At 36.7% G+C, this 16,412-nt stretch overlaps 2 protein-coding genes and 1 long non-coding RNA gene across 3 annotated transcripts in view; all 3 read left to right on the forward strand.

Annotated features, from left to right (window-relative positions):
* Positions 1-7,664, forward strand: part of LOC107697615 (uncharacterized) — a 10,366-nt gene extending 2,702 nt beyond the window's left edge. The window contains exons 2-3 of the long non-coding RNA XR_001635223.1: positions 7,176-7,366; positions 7,557-7,664. This is a non-coding gene — a long non-coding RNA (uncharacterized LOC107697615). The remainder of the gene's footprint in view (positions 1-7,175; positions 7,367-7,556) is intronic.
* Positions 7,665-7,866: 202 nt separating this feature from the next.
* Positions 7,867-14,082, forward strand: LOC107697237 (dimethylaniline monooxygenase [N-oxide-forming] 5-like). Its single transcript, XM_016497944.1, has 8 exons — positions 7,867-8,029; positions 9,094-9,282; positions 9,433-9,598; positions 10,512-10,654; positions 12,204-12,403; positions 12,537-12,892; positions 13,019-13,091; positions 13,164-14,082. Exons 1-8 carry the CDS (start codon positions 7,874-7,876, stop codon positions 13,531-13,533), a joined length of 1,653 nt encoding a protein of 550 aa, XP_016353430.1. The 5' UTR covers positions 7,867-7,873; the 3' UTR covers positions 13,534-14,082.
* A 1,419-nt stretch (positions 14,083-15,501) lies between these two features.
* Positions 15,502-16,412, forward strand: part of LOC107697483 (dimethylaniline monooxygenase [N-oxide-forming] 5-like) — a 9,248-nt gene continuing 8,337 nt past the window's right edge. The window contains exon 1 of the mRNA XM_016498294.1: positions 15,502-15,575. The gene's annotated coding sequence lies outside the window, so the exon portion shown is untranslated. The remainder of the gene's footprint in view (positions 15,576-16,412) is intronic.

A 16,412-nucleotide genomic window follows, 5' to 3' on the forward strand; every position in this document is an offset into this window, starting at 1 on the left:
CTCACGGTAAACAGATCACCAGGCGTTCTGCGGGACCTATTGCCTGATGCAGTGTGGTGTCCTGCCTCTCAAAATTGGCGGGACAGAGCCGAAAGTACTCCTTGTGGCCATCCTCATCCAGCTGAAGCTCCTGAATTAAAGAATGGAACTCTCCCCGCTCATTCCGAGTCAGTAGAACAGGGTGAACCCACAGCCTTCTCCTTTCCAGACGCTTTCGACGCCGTCACAAAAGACACAGTATAAGCACATAGGAATGTTGATATTCTCTGTATTCTTATATTTGGTACCTTGGCATTAATAAAAAAAAAAGAAGAAAAAAAGCACATCGGAATCCATGTTGTGATAACTGAGGGGAAACCTTGGCGCGTGATGTCATATCCTGCTCCCGCCCATATTCCCAGCAGTGTCCGAAAAAATTTCGCACGTTCAAAGTCTAGTGTGACCGCCCCTTTACACTCTATGTGTGGCGGCACTTCCCCTGGGGGAAATATATATGTATATAATGTAAATATAAAACAGCAGAGGGGCTTATTGAAAGTGCAAATTCATTCTCTAGTAACGGCTGTAATCAAAACAGCGCTGCGCTCATGAACGCTACTTTATCAGGCATTATAGTAAATATTAAATTAAAATGACATCAAAACTTTTCTGAAGACTACCGGTTCCCTTCAAAAAAGATACATTTATATAAAAACACCTGTGCCGCGTTTTGATTTTGAAACGTGCAGAGCTCATGTTTATTCAACGAAGTCAACGCATTTTGCAAAATCTATTTGTGGCGGTCAGTGTTGATATTGTGGCGGGCCACCACAAATAAGTCAATGTATGGGAAACCCTGGAACACATATTGTGAATTAATTTGATACACTTAGTTACCAAGATTTCCAGGAAATTATGATGTGTGAAACAGTTGATCCTGTGTTTACTTTCTTCACTGACAGACTAGAATGAAAACACTATTATCAAAGCTCAGTTTTAGATGGGGAAGAGACAGGGCAAGATAAGGAGACTCAGAGAAAAACAAAAAGTGATGGAGTTGAGGAGAGAGCAGGTACTGACAAATACAGTGGGTACGGAAAGTATTCAGACCCCCTTCAATTTTTCACTCTTTGTTATATTGCAGCCATTTGCTAAAATCATTTAAGTTAATTTTTTTTCTGAAGGGGGTCTGAATAGTTTCCGTACCCACTGTAATTTGCCCACATGGTTTTAGGTCAGAGAAATCAAAATTTTTCTTGGGTGGCTTACATTTGGGACCTCTAATTATAAAACCCAGTGCCTACTAGGGCTGGGCGATATGTCAAAAATATCGTATTGCTAATCGCCTTTAAAAATACCGCGATATCCGATAATATCGTCTACCCAAGCCCCACCTCCACTACGCCCCACCCCCACCGAGACAACATTGCCGGCATTCACCATAAACACACACCAGGTTCAGTTTGGTCTTAATTATTGCCACATTAAAGTTTATTTTTACTTTTCTTAGTTTGTGCTTAAACTAACAAAAAACATTAGCTTTGCTGTTGGTGTTGCTAATTTCCACTCTGTTCTTATAAAAATTTGTGTTTGAAATGAATTTCGTTTTGTGAGGAGAACTGTTGAGGAAAAATAATAGAACCCAATTTTAAGTTCATCATTTCATGATGGTAAGTTTAATTTCCTTGATTATAACAATTGTAGCGTTGTTTTTAAACTTGTAGTCAAGCTATAACGTAGGCTATTTGTTATTTATCATACATGACTAAAATCATGGATTAAAAACGAATTCTGAGCAAAAACGTTAAGGTTTTTTTTTTTTCCTTTCTGGTAGCCTAGTTCGGAGGTCTCTTTTGGCCCGTTTTTAACGAAATAAAAATAACTGCTTTATTTATTTAGAAGCAGGGTAATTTAAATTTCATTTTTGTATTTTAATTTTTTATAATTTTTATTTTATGAATCAAAATACAACGGCCACAACATAATATACAGTATTGGGCTGCCGAAACTCCGAACGCGTGCGTGTTGAGGGGTGAGCTGAGATATAGGCCGATAATGTCTTCATCCGTTTGCGCTAATGAATTAAGAATTTATAGTGCTATATCTCAGCTTAATTAATCATAATTATACTGTATACACTGTTTAAAAAATCTGTAAAAATAGGGCACTATGTGCGCTGTATAAATTATTTTAATTATAACTCATGTTTGTTTTCATCATTATACAGGCTGTTTAAATAAATATTCAGAAACACATGCAGTGCTACTATTTGTCTTTTTTTTCTGTTTAACTTTTATTAAACTGCAGATCAAAATAGAAAAGGCCTATACGCTAAATAAGAATAAATTATATTGGAACGCATCTCCAAAATAATCACATACATTGATGCACGTTGCCATTACAGTAGTCAGCGCCGAACAACAGGCAAATATAAATATAAACTGAGGTTACAAAAGTGATTCAGTCAAGATCAGTGAGGGATTTTCTTTTCTTTTGTTCTTTGATTAACATAATGACTGGCGGCAGTGGCTGCTGTCAATGCACGGATCCATACACCCTTGTTTTCTTTCTCAACTCTTTGTGTTCACTTAAGACAGAACTGATTGTATTTAAGGGATATTTTGATATAATTGTGTGTATTTGTCCATTCGAATGTGTAAGAATGCGAGAAAGAGCTCAGTCCAGTGTTCGCGTATATAAGAGTTTTGTGCGTGTGCTTTGTGTGTGCATTTGTGCAGCACAGAAAACAGCGCGCGAGTGCAGAAGCGAGTTATATTTCGTCTTCTTGCAGTTGAATCTTTTAAATTACAATAAATGCGCATACAGAAATCGAGACGCAGAATCGAAATTTAATTTTATAAGAAGTAATACGATTCCCAACACTCCTACTAAATTGTTTCATTCTTGCATGCAAAAAGACCTGTATGGTTACTATGGGCCTATGTAAAATATTTTTTTGCAGCATACTAGGTTTATCATTTGTCATTTTTTTCCGATAATGTCGATAATCGTCTGTTACCTGACTGTTGACATCGACATCGCGATACTTACGAGACATCGTCAATATACAATAATATCGTCATATCACCCAGCCCTAGTGCCTACAGGTGTCTTAGTTACACCAACTGTGGTAATATAACACAGTTTGTCAAAATATTTAAAAAATGTAACCCTAGTTCTTTAGTAATTTTGTGCATATATAGCCTAGGTATACTCTGACTCCTCTTTAATTGATGTACTTAATTTATTTGTTTATTCACAAAGTTATTTATTATTTAACCTGCTCAATGTTATTATCACGGGAAATTTTAACCATTTTCCATCATTTTGCAATTAGGGGTGGGAATCGCAGGGTACCTCACGATATGATACAAATCACGATACATGGCTCACGATACGATAATATCACAAATACAGCAATTCTGCGATAATCGATATATATTTATTGCTAGACAATCCCATTACGATACATCACGATATCTGTCTAACTATGAAAACAAAATGCTTGTGAAAAGGTTAAGTGCAAGTTTTCTCTCTTTATTCAAGTCCAAACTGATAGAAAACAGCACAAAAAGTTCTGTAAATCAAATTTAACATGTTAAGTAAATTAATCGTTTTATTTTTGGACTTATTAAAAGCTTACAAATTTCTTTGTGTGTAAAACAACACATTTAACTGCTTATCAACTTTATATAGGCTATAAATATATATATATATATATATATATATAGTATATAAACCTGGTACATTTCAAAATGTACCTGGAGTGTTTTCTCAACCTTTCCTCTCCTCATCATAAAGTCGGAGCCCCGCACAATCACATGACATAGCAGCTCACATCGCGTCTTTTGTGCGCTCAAGTTTGTTATTTCAAATGAAGACGCGCAGCAAGCACACACACTGCACACTTCTGTGCTGCATTACGGCTCTGACAAGGTTTTGTTTTGTCGTCCATGCCATAGGTGCAGATTTATGTTTCTGCCGGTCGGTGCCCACTGCCCACACTGCATAACGCGCACTTGTAATATCTAAAGAGAGAGAGAGCATCCAGTTTTTTGTTTTGTTTTTTTGCGATCAAATGTTTATTAAAAGGAAAAGAACAACAAAATATTACAAGGCATTTCAAAATCACAACAAAACGGTCAAAAGAAAATGGGTAAATATACATAAATATATATACATATACACACGCATATACAGATACATATAAATAAAATATACACACACATACATACATATACAATATACACATATGGAGAAAAAATAAATAAAAATAATAAAGTTAAAATTTAAAAATTTTAAAAGTAATAAAGAGTTACTCAAGTTCAGGAGCTCAAATTAATTAGTAAACAAAATTAAATCAGGTTAAAAAAAAGAGATCATCTCAACCAGGCTTTCAGTGACTCAGCAACAGTGTTCCAACTACAGAGAGTCTTTTAATTTGCACCATTAACTCGAGCAGTAGACAGTTCTAGAAAAATCACATCCAAAAATGTAAGAATCCAACATTTAACAGAAAGTAAATGAGGAGGTTTCCATCTCAATGCAATCATCTTTTTAGCAGCTGTAAGGCCAGCTAGTACTGTGTGCTTATGCTGATTATTAATGTCCAACATTGTTAACTTATTCAATAACAAAACCGTTACGGGTACCGTTGCTGAAACCAGATCAGACAATCTGGATGCTACCTCAGTCCAAAGCATCCAGTTTTGTTGACATAAAACTGGACGCGACGGCGGCACTCTCGCACTCATATAGTGAGGGAAAACCACCTGCGATCCGAGTGGAGAGGTTAGGCTACTCACGGACTCAATATGCGCTCTGCAATGATAACGTGATCGATACCGTCCATGCTGATAGCTGTTCCGGGGCAGTTTTTTAGGTCTCATCTCCATAAACATAAGACGCCGGTGCATCTCTGATTTGTTGTTGGTCTATAATCAGGGGCCAAGCACCGAAGGTGCAGTGGCACCTATTGTATCCGTTAGCGTCATTTTTCTTCTTCCGCCGCAAGTCTATGGCAGCCCATAGAACCGCTTGTGTGAAAGTTGTGAAATTTGGCACACTGATAGAGGACAGTTTCAACATTAAACACAGCAAGTTTGGAGTCTCTAACTCCAACTCTCATACGCCACCACTTGTCCAAAGTTGCAATTTCTTTATGCTAATAACTTTTGAACTATAAGGCACAAAATGAAAATCGAATGAAGACCAAAATTCAAAAATCGCAAGGTTTAGTTTTTTCGCTATTTTTAATTGTTCGCAAAACCTACTTTTTCGAACTCGTCCTATTATGGATTTTGTGTCGATAGACGAAACCGTTTTGGTACAGCGCTGCTACAAATTTTAGGTATGGTGCCAAAATGACTGAGGCTATATCTCTTCAAAGCTTTGACATAATGACAACAAACCTTGTATGTGCCATTGTCACCTCACACAGAACACACCAAAACGATTTGATTGCAGCGCCACCTGTTGGTCAAAACTGATAAGCCATTTAATCATATTACTAGTGGTTGTATTTATGATTTTTCAGCCATTTCAATTACAATCATCCTAAAATTGCTTTTATTACTCATTGTTGCATTTGGTCTGATGCTCCATGCCATGCTTAGCTCCTCAATTTGCCTCTGGAGTGCTTGGCCCCGTGATTGCTGCTTGCAGCTATATTTACACTCGTATTTCTTCTTCGCTGTGAATTACAATTTCGGTTCATCTGACCATCCGCAATCTGGGAAGCGCCACCACAAGAAGTCTGGAGGTACTGCCGCTCCGGTAAGCCAAAGTGGTAAACAGCCACAGTGTAGGTATGAATTTAGACCTTTTGTACGTTTAAAAAAATATCGATACTTGGTGCCAGAGTATTGATAACGTCTAGCGGCTGGAAATATCGCGATAAATCGGCACATCGATGTATTGTCCCACCCCTAATAATTAAGCTCATTGGTATATTAATAGATGTATACCGATTCTCTGACTGGACAAGAGGCTTTCAGTGTTGTTGGCATTTCAGCAGTATGAGTACAGGGAATTGTCTCTGCTCATTTTACACAGGATGTCAGTCAGTGCGGTTACATTATTGTGCCAGGAGATGGTGGCAAGGCACTGTCTTTAACAGTGAGTCATCTAATAGGTTTAAAAACGCTTCATTCATGAATGAAACGAGGTGTTGAAATCAATTTAGCTTTGAGCGCCACTTTACAAGGCTTAATCGATGATCAACGCGTTACCTGGGTAATGCTGAAGCTGGTGTTTCACTTCATAGAGACCAATGCCATTGATTCAATGCATTGAACAGCGCTAATTCCATTCATGGGAAATCCCCTTAAATGCTGAAATGATGCTGTGACAAAGATATCGCTTTCATCTTCTGATAACTGATGGCAAACTGATTGTTTTCCCCCACAAATATATGACCTGACCTGAAGGACTCTGGCAGGTAATCGCGCATGCTCAGATGATCGCCCTCTCTCTCTCACTCTCTCTTCTCCTTTTAGTGCAAATCTACGGAATCTAAATCACAATGGTACACAGGGTCTTAATGACATAAGAAAAGAGCCAGCTGGTGTAAAAATATTACTCTTCATTTTTGTTATGATATTAAATTACTGAACATTCAATACACATGCATTAAGTGTAAAACAAGAAGGGCACTGTCTCATGAAGAAAAAAGCTTGCCCTTTTTGTTTCTGCTGATGACTCAGGGTTCCCACCACACATATTTAGTAATCTGTCTACGTGTTCAGCACACCATGGGACCCGTTACAGATTCTTGGCATATATTTCTGTTTTTTGCTGATTAAACCAAATGTTCTCATGTTCTCAAAACTGTAATGCTGCAGTGACCTCTGCTGGAAATGATAAGGATTACACTGCCAATTATTAATAAACAATAGTAAAATAATTTGATGGTTTTCCAGTTTTGTTCATATTAAAGGACAACCTGTATCATCTTCTGTTACCACACAGAGACTCTCAGAGAGAAAACTGAGGCAACTTCCTCCAAATTACATTAGAGTTGTACTAGCATATGTTTTAGACTATTGTGAAAAACAAATGGAGTCTTTTGTTTTATGATAAGATTTATGACAACACCTGTGTCATGTCTGTGATCATCAAAAAATGACTGAACATTTTTGATAGTTCTTTAAATCCTTTAACACTTAACCTACACTGTTTTTTTTTATTCATTCTAGTTTGATCCTCCCTAAACTAGTGGCAGCTGAGACCACCGTATTCTTTGAGACTTCAGATACGCTCAACTGCTTACATAACAGGCTGTTTTCAATGAGACGGTTGCCAGGGAAAGCTGCTCTAACTATTAGGAACAGAAAATCGTTTTGGCATTTTTGAACACTGAGGGCTTGAGACCATCTTCAGTTTAAAGGTAAGATTTATATTTGTGTCACAAGTGTCAAGCTTGCAGCATATGTTTATATGCTGCACATCCATGCCAAACATTTTGAATGATTCCTGGAAAACCTTAACCTCAAAGGTGCTTGTCACAACTGAGGAAACACTAGTGGAATAGTATGTTTTTATAACCATGTGTATTTTCACCATTTGTTTTCTTGAAGTGATCGTTCCATGTTTCCTGTGCAGACTCACAGCATGGCTAAGCGTGTGGCTGTGATTGGAGCAGGCAGCTCTGGACTGACCTCCATCAAATGCTGCTTGGATGAAGGGCTGGAGCCGTAAGATTTATATTTGTGTCACAAGTGTAAAGCTTGCAGCATATGTTTATATGCTGCACATCCATGCCAAACATTTTGAATGATTCCTGGAAAATCTTAACCTCAAAGGTGCTTGTCACAACTGAGGAAACACTAGTGGAATAGTATGTTTTTATAACCATGTGTATTTTCACCATTTGTTTTCTTGAAGTGATCGTTCCATGTTTCCTGTGCAGACTCACAGCATGGCTAAGCGTGTGGCTGTGATTGGAGCAGGCAGCTCTGGACTGACCTCCATCAAATGCTGCTTGGATGAAGGGCTGGAGCCTGTGTGTTTTGAGAGCAGTGATGATATTGGAGGACTCTGGAAGTTTAAGGTTGAAAATGAATTCAATTCAGCTTAACAATAAAGGCGAAGTGTGTCATTGCTGTGCCATACATGGTACCAAAATGAATTGGAAAAGGACTGATATAATGATAATTGACAAGAATGATTTTTAACACACTGTAATCTAAGCAATACAAGATCAGGTGCCAGAAGCCCTTGGCTTAATAATTTATACACTACCATTTTAATACAATAATATTCGTAACATTTTGGGGTAGATAATGTTTTTGAAAGAAGTCTCTTATGCTCACCAAGGCTGCATTTATTTAATAACAAACACAGTAAAAATAGTAATATTGTGAAATGTTATGACTATTTAAAATAACTATAATATACCATTTAAAATAACTTTCTAATATATTAAAATATATTCCTGTGAAGGCAAAGCTGAATTTTCAGCAGCCATTATTCCAGTCTTCAGTGTCATACTGATATTTTTGTGGAAACCATGGTACATTTTTTCAAGATTCTTTGATGAATAAAAAGTTGAAAAACAGCATTTATTTAAAAGATAAATCTTTTGTAAAATTCTAAATTTGTTTACTGTCACTTTTGATCTAAATAATTTTATTTAGATCAACTCCAAATTTTTGAACGGTGTAAATTAAATAACTCATAAAGTTATTGTTGCACCATCTTCTTTTTATTGTCATTTCTTGTTAGTTTGTTTTTCCTAAATATATTTATGTTATGACCTTTGTAATTTGCATTTTCTGTATGGCAGAAAATACACAAATTAAACTGCATTATTATTATTATTATGTCTTTAAAGGTTTCCCAAACACTCCCACCAACTGCCATTGGTCAGCAAACAGATAGCCCCGCCTCAAAACTCACAGTATTAGATGAGTTGGTTTTGTTTACACTTTTGGGGGCAAAAATGCTTCAAATGGCTTATGTATTATTGCTGCATATTACGATGAGATAAGAGAGAGTATTTTAACATTAAACAATATTACACACTTCACATTTAAACAACACTTTTAAAGCTAATTATGCTTTATCTATTAGTGTGTTCAAAGTCATTGACTGTGTTTCCCTTTACATGCACAGGAACAACCAGAGGCAGACCGTTGCAGCATTTATCGTTCTGTCATAGTGAACACCTCTAAAGAGATGATGTGCTATAGTGATTTCCCTATGCCGGATCATTTCCCCAACTTCGTGAACAACTCTACGATAATGCAGTACTTCAGACTCTACGCTGAGCACTTCAGCCTGCTCAAACACATTCACTTTCAGGTAATAAACACTAATTGGGAAAATTATTCTCACATTATTGTGTGTATTATTGTGTGTATTTTCTCAGGATCTATCATATTTTTTGAGTATTCTCTTTATAAAGATGAGAGGTAGCATTCAGGCTCTATGTGGCTTGTGTGTGTATTTCAGACCACAGTTCGTAGTGTGAGACAAAGACCTGATTTCTCTAACTCTGGTCAGTGGGAAGTGGTGACCGTGGACAGAGATGGACGAGAGGAGACACATGTGTTTGATGGTGTGCTAGTGTGTGCAGGACACTTCACACAGCCCATCAAACCCCTCTCAGACTTCCCAGGTGCTCACCTGATATCACAGCACTCTGTCATCATAATACAGCATTCAACACTGTGTAGAACTAATTCCCTGCATGGCTCCATTAGGGATGCACCGAAATGAAAATTCTTGGCCGAAACCGAACAAAATGGGGTTTTTTTTCCCCATGTATTTTGCCAATTTTTTTCACCATTGCACAAATTAAATAGCCAAAATGTGCTTTTTACTGTTTTGTCTTGCTTTTCAAAGAAAAAAATCTATTATAAAACAACAATTTAAAAGTATTTAACACTGACATTTTTTTTTACATTCTAGCAGACATACCAACAAAGCACAATTTAACTTAAAATGAATAAGTTAGTAAAATAATATTTTTTTGGCCATCAGACCCCCTTCTTGAATCAGGCGTGTATTTTTTACTATACAAATAAAAGCAGCCTTGCTGAGCAGAAGAGCTTTCTTTTAAAACATTAGAAAATATTACAGATCCCAATTTGAACACTATGTGTGAATGTTATAATAAATGTATTAACAGAGCTGTTGAAATTATTATCATTATTATTGTCTTACTTTTTATTTTACAGAACAACAGTAAAATTACAATACTAACATTTATGAGTGTTTATGGAGTTATTGCTTTTTCTCAACTTTTATTTTGGCGGAAACGCGCAGGAAGACCTTAATGCTACTTTTTGCATTGCGCCTCTCACTCTACACTGGTTGCTATTTGATCGCGTCACGTCATTGTTCGGTACAGTTTATTCGGTCTTTTTCGCTTATTCGGCCGAAAGAGCTTTTTTTGCTATTTTCGGCCGAATAATTTTGGTTACCAAACATTCGGTGCATCCCTTGGCTCTATTCATATAATGGATTTAATATGTATTTGGAAACATTCATATATTGTATATCTTTTACTGTAATTTTGTGTGCTGCAGGTATTGACACATTCCCAGGGACAATAATTCACAGTTGGGAATATAAGGACCCTGATCCTTACCTTGGGAAGAGAGTTGTTGTCGTTGGGATTGGAAATTCTGGTGGAGACATTGCCGTGGATCTCAGCAGAGCGTGTGAGAAGGCAAGAGAGATTTAATAGTGCAATATCTAATATAGATCTTTTCTCTGTTTTTAGGTTCTTGGCAGGGTCAAAATCATATGGAGAAATGATTAGTGAATAGCGATTGAATGATAGGTGCTATTTTTAATGACCCAATTGATTATTCACATTAAATAATTAATAATATATATAGCTGCAACCTTCTGACAGCAAAATAAATAAATAATTTTCAAAAGAGGACAAATTAAATGGGTCATATGATGTTGCTAAAAAGAACATTATTTTGTGTATTTGGTGTAATGAAATTTGTTAATGCGGTTTAAGGTTAAAAAACACATTATTTTCCACATACTGTACATTATTGTTTCTCCTCTATGCCCCGCCTTTCTGAAACGCGTCATTTTTACAAAGCTCAACGTTCTGAAAAGCGAGGTGTGCTGTGATTGGCCAGCTATCCAGTGCATTGTGATTGGCCGAATACCTCAAGTGTGAGACGGAAATGTTACGCCGCTCACCATACTGTTGATGCCGTGTACCGGCCGGAGCGACGAGACAAAACCAATAAAACCTATTATAAACGAGGCATTCGTTGCATCCAGTGGGGACATAATTACGGATTATAATGACTTATACTGTCTTTTTACGCATTGCGTTTTATCGCGCCGCGTAAACATAAAACCATGTCTGCATTTGTAATCGGAGAAACGACAAACAACAAGTGCTACTCTACACTGCTCAAAACTCGCGTGAGAAAGGAAAACTTGAAATCGCATCATGATATGACCCCTTTAAGAAAGTAATGGATTATGGTAGAATTGCAAGGTACAATATGTAACCACATTTAAACACTCAACACTATTAAACAATTAAATTTAATAATTAGCATATATTAGCATAATATTAAAATAATTATATGATTAATTCATTCAGCAAACTAGCTAGCTATCTAACAAGAAAAAATGACATTCACCTTCATAATACAGAAGGTATTCCTCATTCAAGAATTTGCCTTTTTCTTTCATTTATTTTTTTCCGTTCTTTTTTATGAATAAGAATAAAAGTTGCTAAAGCCAATTGCTGGTTAATATAACAAAGTAGTAATATAAATATACATTCAATAATGTATATGTAAATAATTTACATTAAACATCCCATGAAATCAATTTTTTATTCAATATTGCAGTTTGTTATGCACCAATTACCAAATGGCAGCGATCCAATCAATTCCAAATGGACAAAGTCAAGTCCCACCCTACTTTTTTTGGTTTGGTTTGTTTGTTTGAGAAGCTGTTTCACTGATTTATGCGTCACAATAGGGGAGAATAGATTATCGCAATTTCAGGCCAACTTTAAAGTTTATACATCTATTCCTGCTAAATCAATGCACAATATGTCATCAAACTCTGTGTCCATATGGCTGATTTTTAACTCCGTTTTACCCCCTCAGTTCTCAATATGTGGTTACTCTCTTGGTTCTCATTAATATTTTCCTATTTTGACAAGCTTAAATTCACTCTCGTCTATCCACTAATTCAGTTTGCTTTGGTCTTCCTATTTCTCACTCTCTTAGACATTCCTGAGTACCCGGAAAGGTGCTTGGGTCATAGGTCGCGTGGTTGATAGAGGGCTTCCTCTTGATATGATAATGATGACGCGAGCTCGAGATCTGTTTTACTGGCTCCTGCCTCGAGCTCTGCTCAACTTGATTTGGGAGAGAAGCCTCAATCAGAGACATGACCACAAGCTGTATGGACTACAGCCTGTGCACAGGTGAAGGGTCAAACCATGATCCTCAAGGACTCTTTCCAAACTCTTTTCATCGTTGATGATTAAAGTAAAGCCCTGACAGTTTAAAAGTGACTCATGATTCACAGTGACCTTTACCCATGTTTTGTGATTCCAGGATCCTCGACCAGCGTGTTGTTATAAACGATGACCTCCCTGGTCGCATTCTGTTAGGGGAACTGGTGATGAAACCAAATGTGCAGAAGTTCCAAGGCTCGACGGTTGTCTTTGATGATGGGACTGTAGAAGAGAAGATTGATGCAGTGATCTTATGCACAGGATATGATTATAGATTCCCCTTCCTCCCCACCTCCTTAAGCTCTGGTTCTGATGGAGATCTGAAACTCTACAGAAGAATCTTCCCTCCATCTCTGGAACGTCCAACACTGGCCATCCTGGGCCTGATTCAGACCAAAGGGCCGATCATGCCAGCTGCAGAGCTTCAGGCACGCTGGGCCACCAGGGTCATTGCAGGTAATGAGCAACCACTCGGGGGGGAAAAAATTATTTTATAGGTGAAGTAAATATAGAGAATCATATGAAACATTATATTTTGATTATGGGTAAAAAAAAAAAAAAAAACTGTTCCTGTTCTTCAAGGACTGAACCATCTTCCTCCAGCTGAAAAGATGGATAAAACAATTGAGAAAGACGTTCAAGCGAATTTAAAGAGGTAATTACTTATTCACCTGAATGATCATTTCAATTTTTTTATTTTGACAGTTAATCGGCTATCTCTCCACAGTTACCCCTGTCCCAAGCTGGCTGCCCTTCAAGTGGACCACATTCCTTACCTAGACGCAATAGCAAAGGAAGTGGGCGTCTGTCCCAACATTGCTTGGCTGCTCCTGAGGGACCCTGCTGTGGGTTTTAGGGTTTTCTTCGGGCCCTGTTCTCCGTACCAGTTTCGACTGAACGGACCGGGGCACTGGAGTGGTGCCCGTCAGGCCATCCTTACCCAGTGGGATCGTGTGGCCAAACCCATGAAGACACGGCCCATTCCAGAAACTTCATCCTTTAGTTTATTTTTTTGGCTGTGCCTGTCAGGGGGGGCTGCAGTGATTTTTGCTTTAATGGCAATGCGAATGATCCCACTGTTTCTGAATAGCGATTAGATCCCATAGATATCCCATACTCAGTTTTTGGATAGCTCTGTTTTGCGTTTGCACTTTAACCTAATTATTCCTTAATCTAATTCTTGGAGTTCATTATCTTTTATAACAAATATAAGAAATTATATTTTAAATCCTTGTCAAACATTGTTTTCAAACAAGTGTATTTTTTGTTCTTATATCTCAAAGCAAGTGTTCTGCCATATTTCCAGACATAATAATTACCTTTTTTTTAAATCCAGGAAATAGTAATATGTTAATATGTTTTGACAATCATCACAGAAGTAAAGTGTCAGCATTTTCATCACTCAACATACTTTGAAATAAAACAGTTGTTGGAGAAGCCTGAGTCTGCCAGGGCTGGCATTTTGTGATTGTGAGATGAGATGATTATTACCATGTCTAAATATCATTTAGATTCACTTTCACACACTCATATATGACAAAATTATTTATAGTAGTGGAAAAATTGAGAAAATAGTCGTAATTATTCACACAGTAAATATTATTCAGCATTTTCACACAATAAATGTAAAATAATACCATGTAACATTTATTATAATTTTCATAGTTTAGGATTAAAAGTGGGACAGAAGTACATTTTAAAAATGATGAAAGCATGGTAAACACTTTTCCAAGTTAGTTTTAATGTGACCTTGACCTTCATATAACAAAAAGAAAAAAGCTGATAAAAATCAAGCCTTGGGGCGTGTAAGTGGCAAAAGAAAACAGGACCTTGCTGTCATATTTTTTTACCGACCGGTCTGCCGGGTTTTTTTTTTTAATACTTTATTAATTCAATGCCACAAGAACATGAGTATTACATATTCACATTATCAAATTAACATTAGCTGCCAGAGAGAGAAAAATAAAAAACTGGTCTCGTTTTTTTTTTTTTTTATTGCATATGAACATATATAACAATAAGAGAAATACAACTTTGCATATAAATGCCATCAGTACACAAGATTACAAGTAAAATAAAAAATTAGCCAGAGGAAGAAAGAAAACATAAAATAAATAAAACAACTAAAATAATGAAGACGGTACAGTTTACTTGTCTATTTCAAATTTGCAGATAATGTTAGAAGTCCTGAGAGCTTTTTTTGTTTTACATTTTTATACCATATTACAGTATTGTTTAAATTCGTTGATAACATTTTTAAAATGTGGTTTACCACCCGACCACTTCATTTTGTGTATATGAAACTTCCCCATTACAACCAGTAATTGAATAATATACGCTTTATCCTTTTCTATCCCATAATCATCAACATATATCATTATATCAGACCCACCCAGTTTAACAACTGTATTAAGTTTTCTTGTAATGAAATTCTCAACATCAACCCAAAATATCTTTGTATAGATGCAATGAAAAAATAAATGAAAAATAGTTTCTTTTTCTTTACTACAAAATTCACAGGAGTAGTCAATATTCAATTTAAAACGTTCCAATATATGTTTCACCGGATAAATTCTATGCAATATTTTATACGAAACTTCCTTTATTTTGTTATTAACAAAGAATTTATCAACCATTCTCCAAGCCTTACGCCAATTTAAGTCTCCAAATATTGATGACCAGAAAAATCTAGCTGGAGGATATGTAACATAATTTACTAAATTTCTAATGTATTTATTTGGTATGTTGTTTTTTAAAATATGAATATTTCCAATAAAAATTGAATTAGTTATATAATCCAGATTAGGGTTTTCATTACATTCATTTTTAAGAAGACATAATACCTTACTGGGTATAGCGTCCATTACAATGGCATATTCTCTGGGTCTAATTGGGATTTTAAATTTGTCAAGAAACTCGGTGTATGATAAAGACCGGTCTGCCGTTATACCTGTTATGTCTATGGTTATACCCAGAGCCATAGAAAGATCTCTCTACGGCTCTGGTTATACCTACTTGGACCAAATCGAGTGACGACAATGAATCCCCGCCCCTTTTACATCGACGTGTACGCAGGGGTGTGGCGTAGTAACACAACAGACCAACATCTGAACTTCTGCGATTACTTGATTCACACTAAGTAAGATGGCACGCCACAAACTTATTAACAACTGCATTGCTGATTGATACAGGCGTACGTGTTTACCTAACATGGCTTTGTTGTTTACTTAAAGATGACAGTTTGTCCAAAGCGGATGCTTTATTTATATTTCTGTATGTTCTTCTTGTCAGCGCTTTTGCAAGTCGATTTCACAAATACATAGACATGCACTAGCGACGACGAAACAGTACTTGAAATCTACTGGTTTGATTTTGATAGTCGAAAACCTTTGATTTGAATGGTCAAAGTTTAAATCATTGCAACTACAAGTTAATGTGCCATTGTGAAATATTACTGCGGTCAAGCCAGCCGCGGTTCAGAAAAACACGGTCAACCCAGGCGGGATTGAAATTGTGCGCGCGTATTACCGTGATTACGGTAATTGCAGGAACACAGAGAGAACGCGCTTTCAGAGCGCTTTTCATTTAGACGCCCATACTATATGCACACCTCATATCGAAACATTTTACAGCAGCGTTTTTGAGATATGGGACAATATGGTGCTTTAGAGGGCTATAACGACCCCATTTCTAATGAGTAGAAAAAACCAATGGTCAGTTCTTATACGGGACGTCCCATACTATATGCACACCTCATATGAAACCATTTTACTTCAGCGTTTTTGAGATATGGGACTATATGGTGCTTTAGAGGACTATAAAGACCCCATTTCTTATAAGCAGAAAAAACCAATGGTTAGTTCTTATACGGGACGTCCCATACTATATGCACACCTCATATGAAACCATTTTACTTCAGCGTTTTTGAGATATGGGACTATATGGTGCTTTAGAGGGCTATAAAGACCCCATTTCT

The sequence above is a fragment of the Sinocyclocheilus anshuiensis genome, unplaced genomic scaffold (genome assembly GCF_001515605.1).
Source record: "Sinocyclocheilus anshuiensis isolate Anshui unplaced genomic scaffold, SAMN03320099.WGS_v1.1 scaffold801, whole genome shotgun sequence".
Taxonomy (NCBI): Eukaryota; Metazoa; Chordata; class Actinopteri; order Cypriniformes; family Cyprinidae; genus Sinocyclocheilus; species Sinocyclocheilus anshuiensis.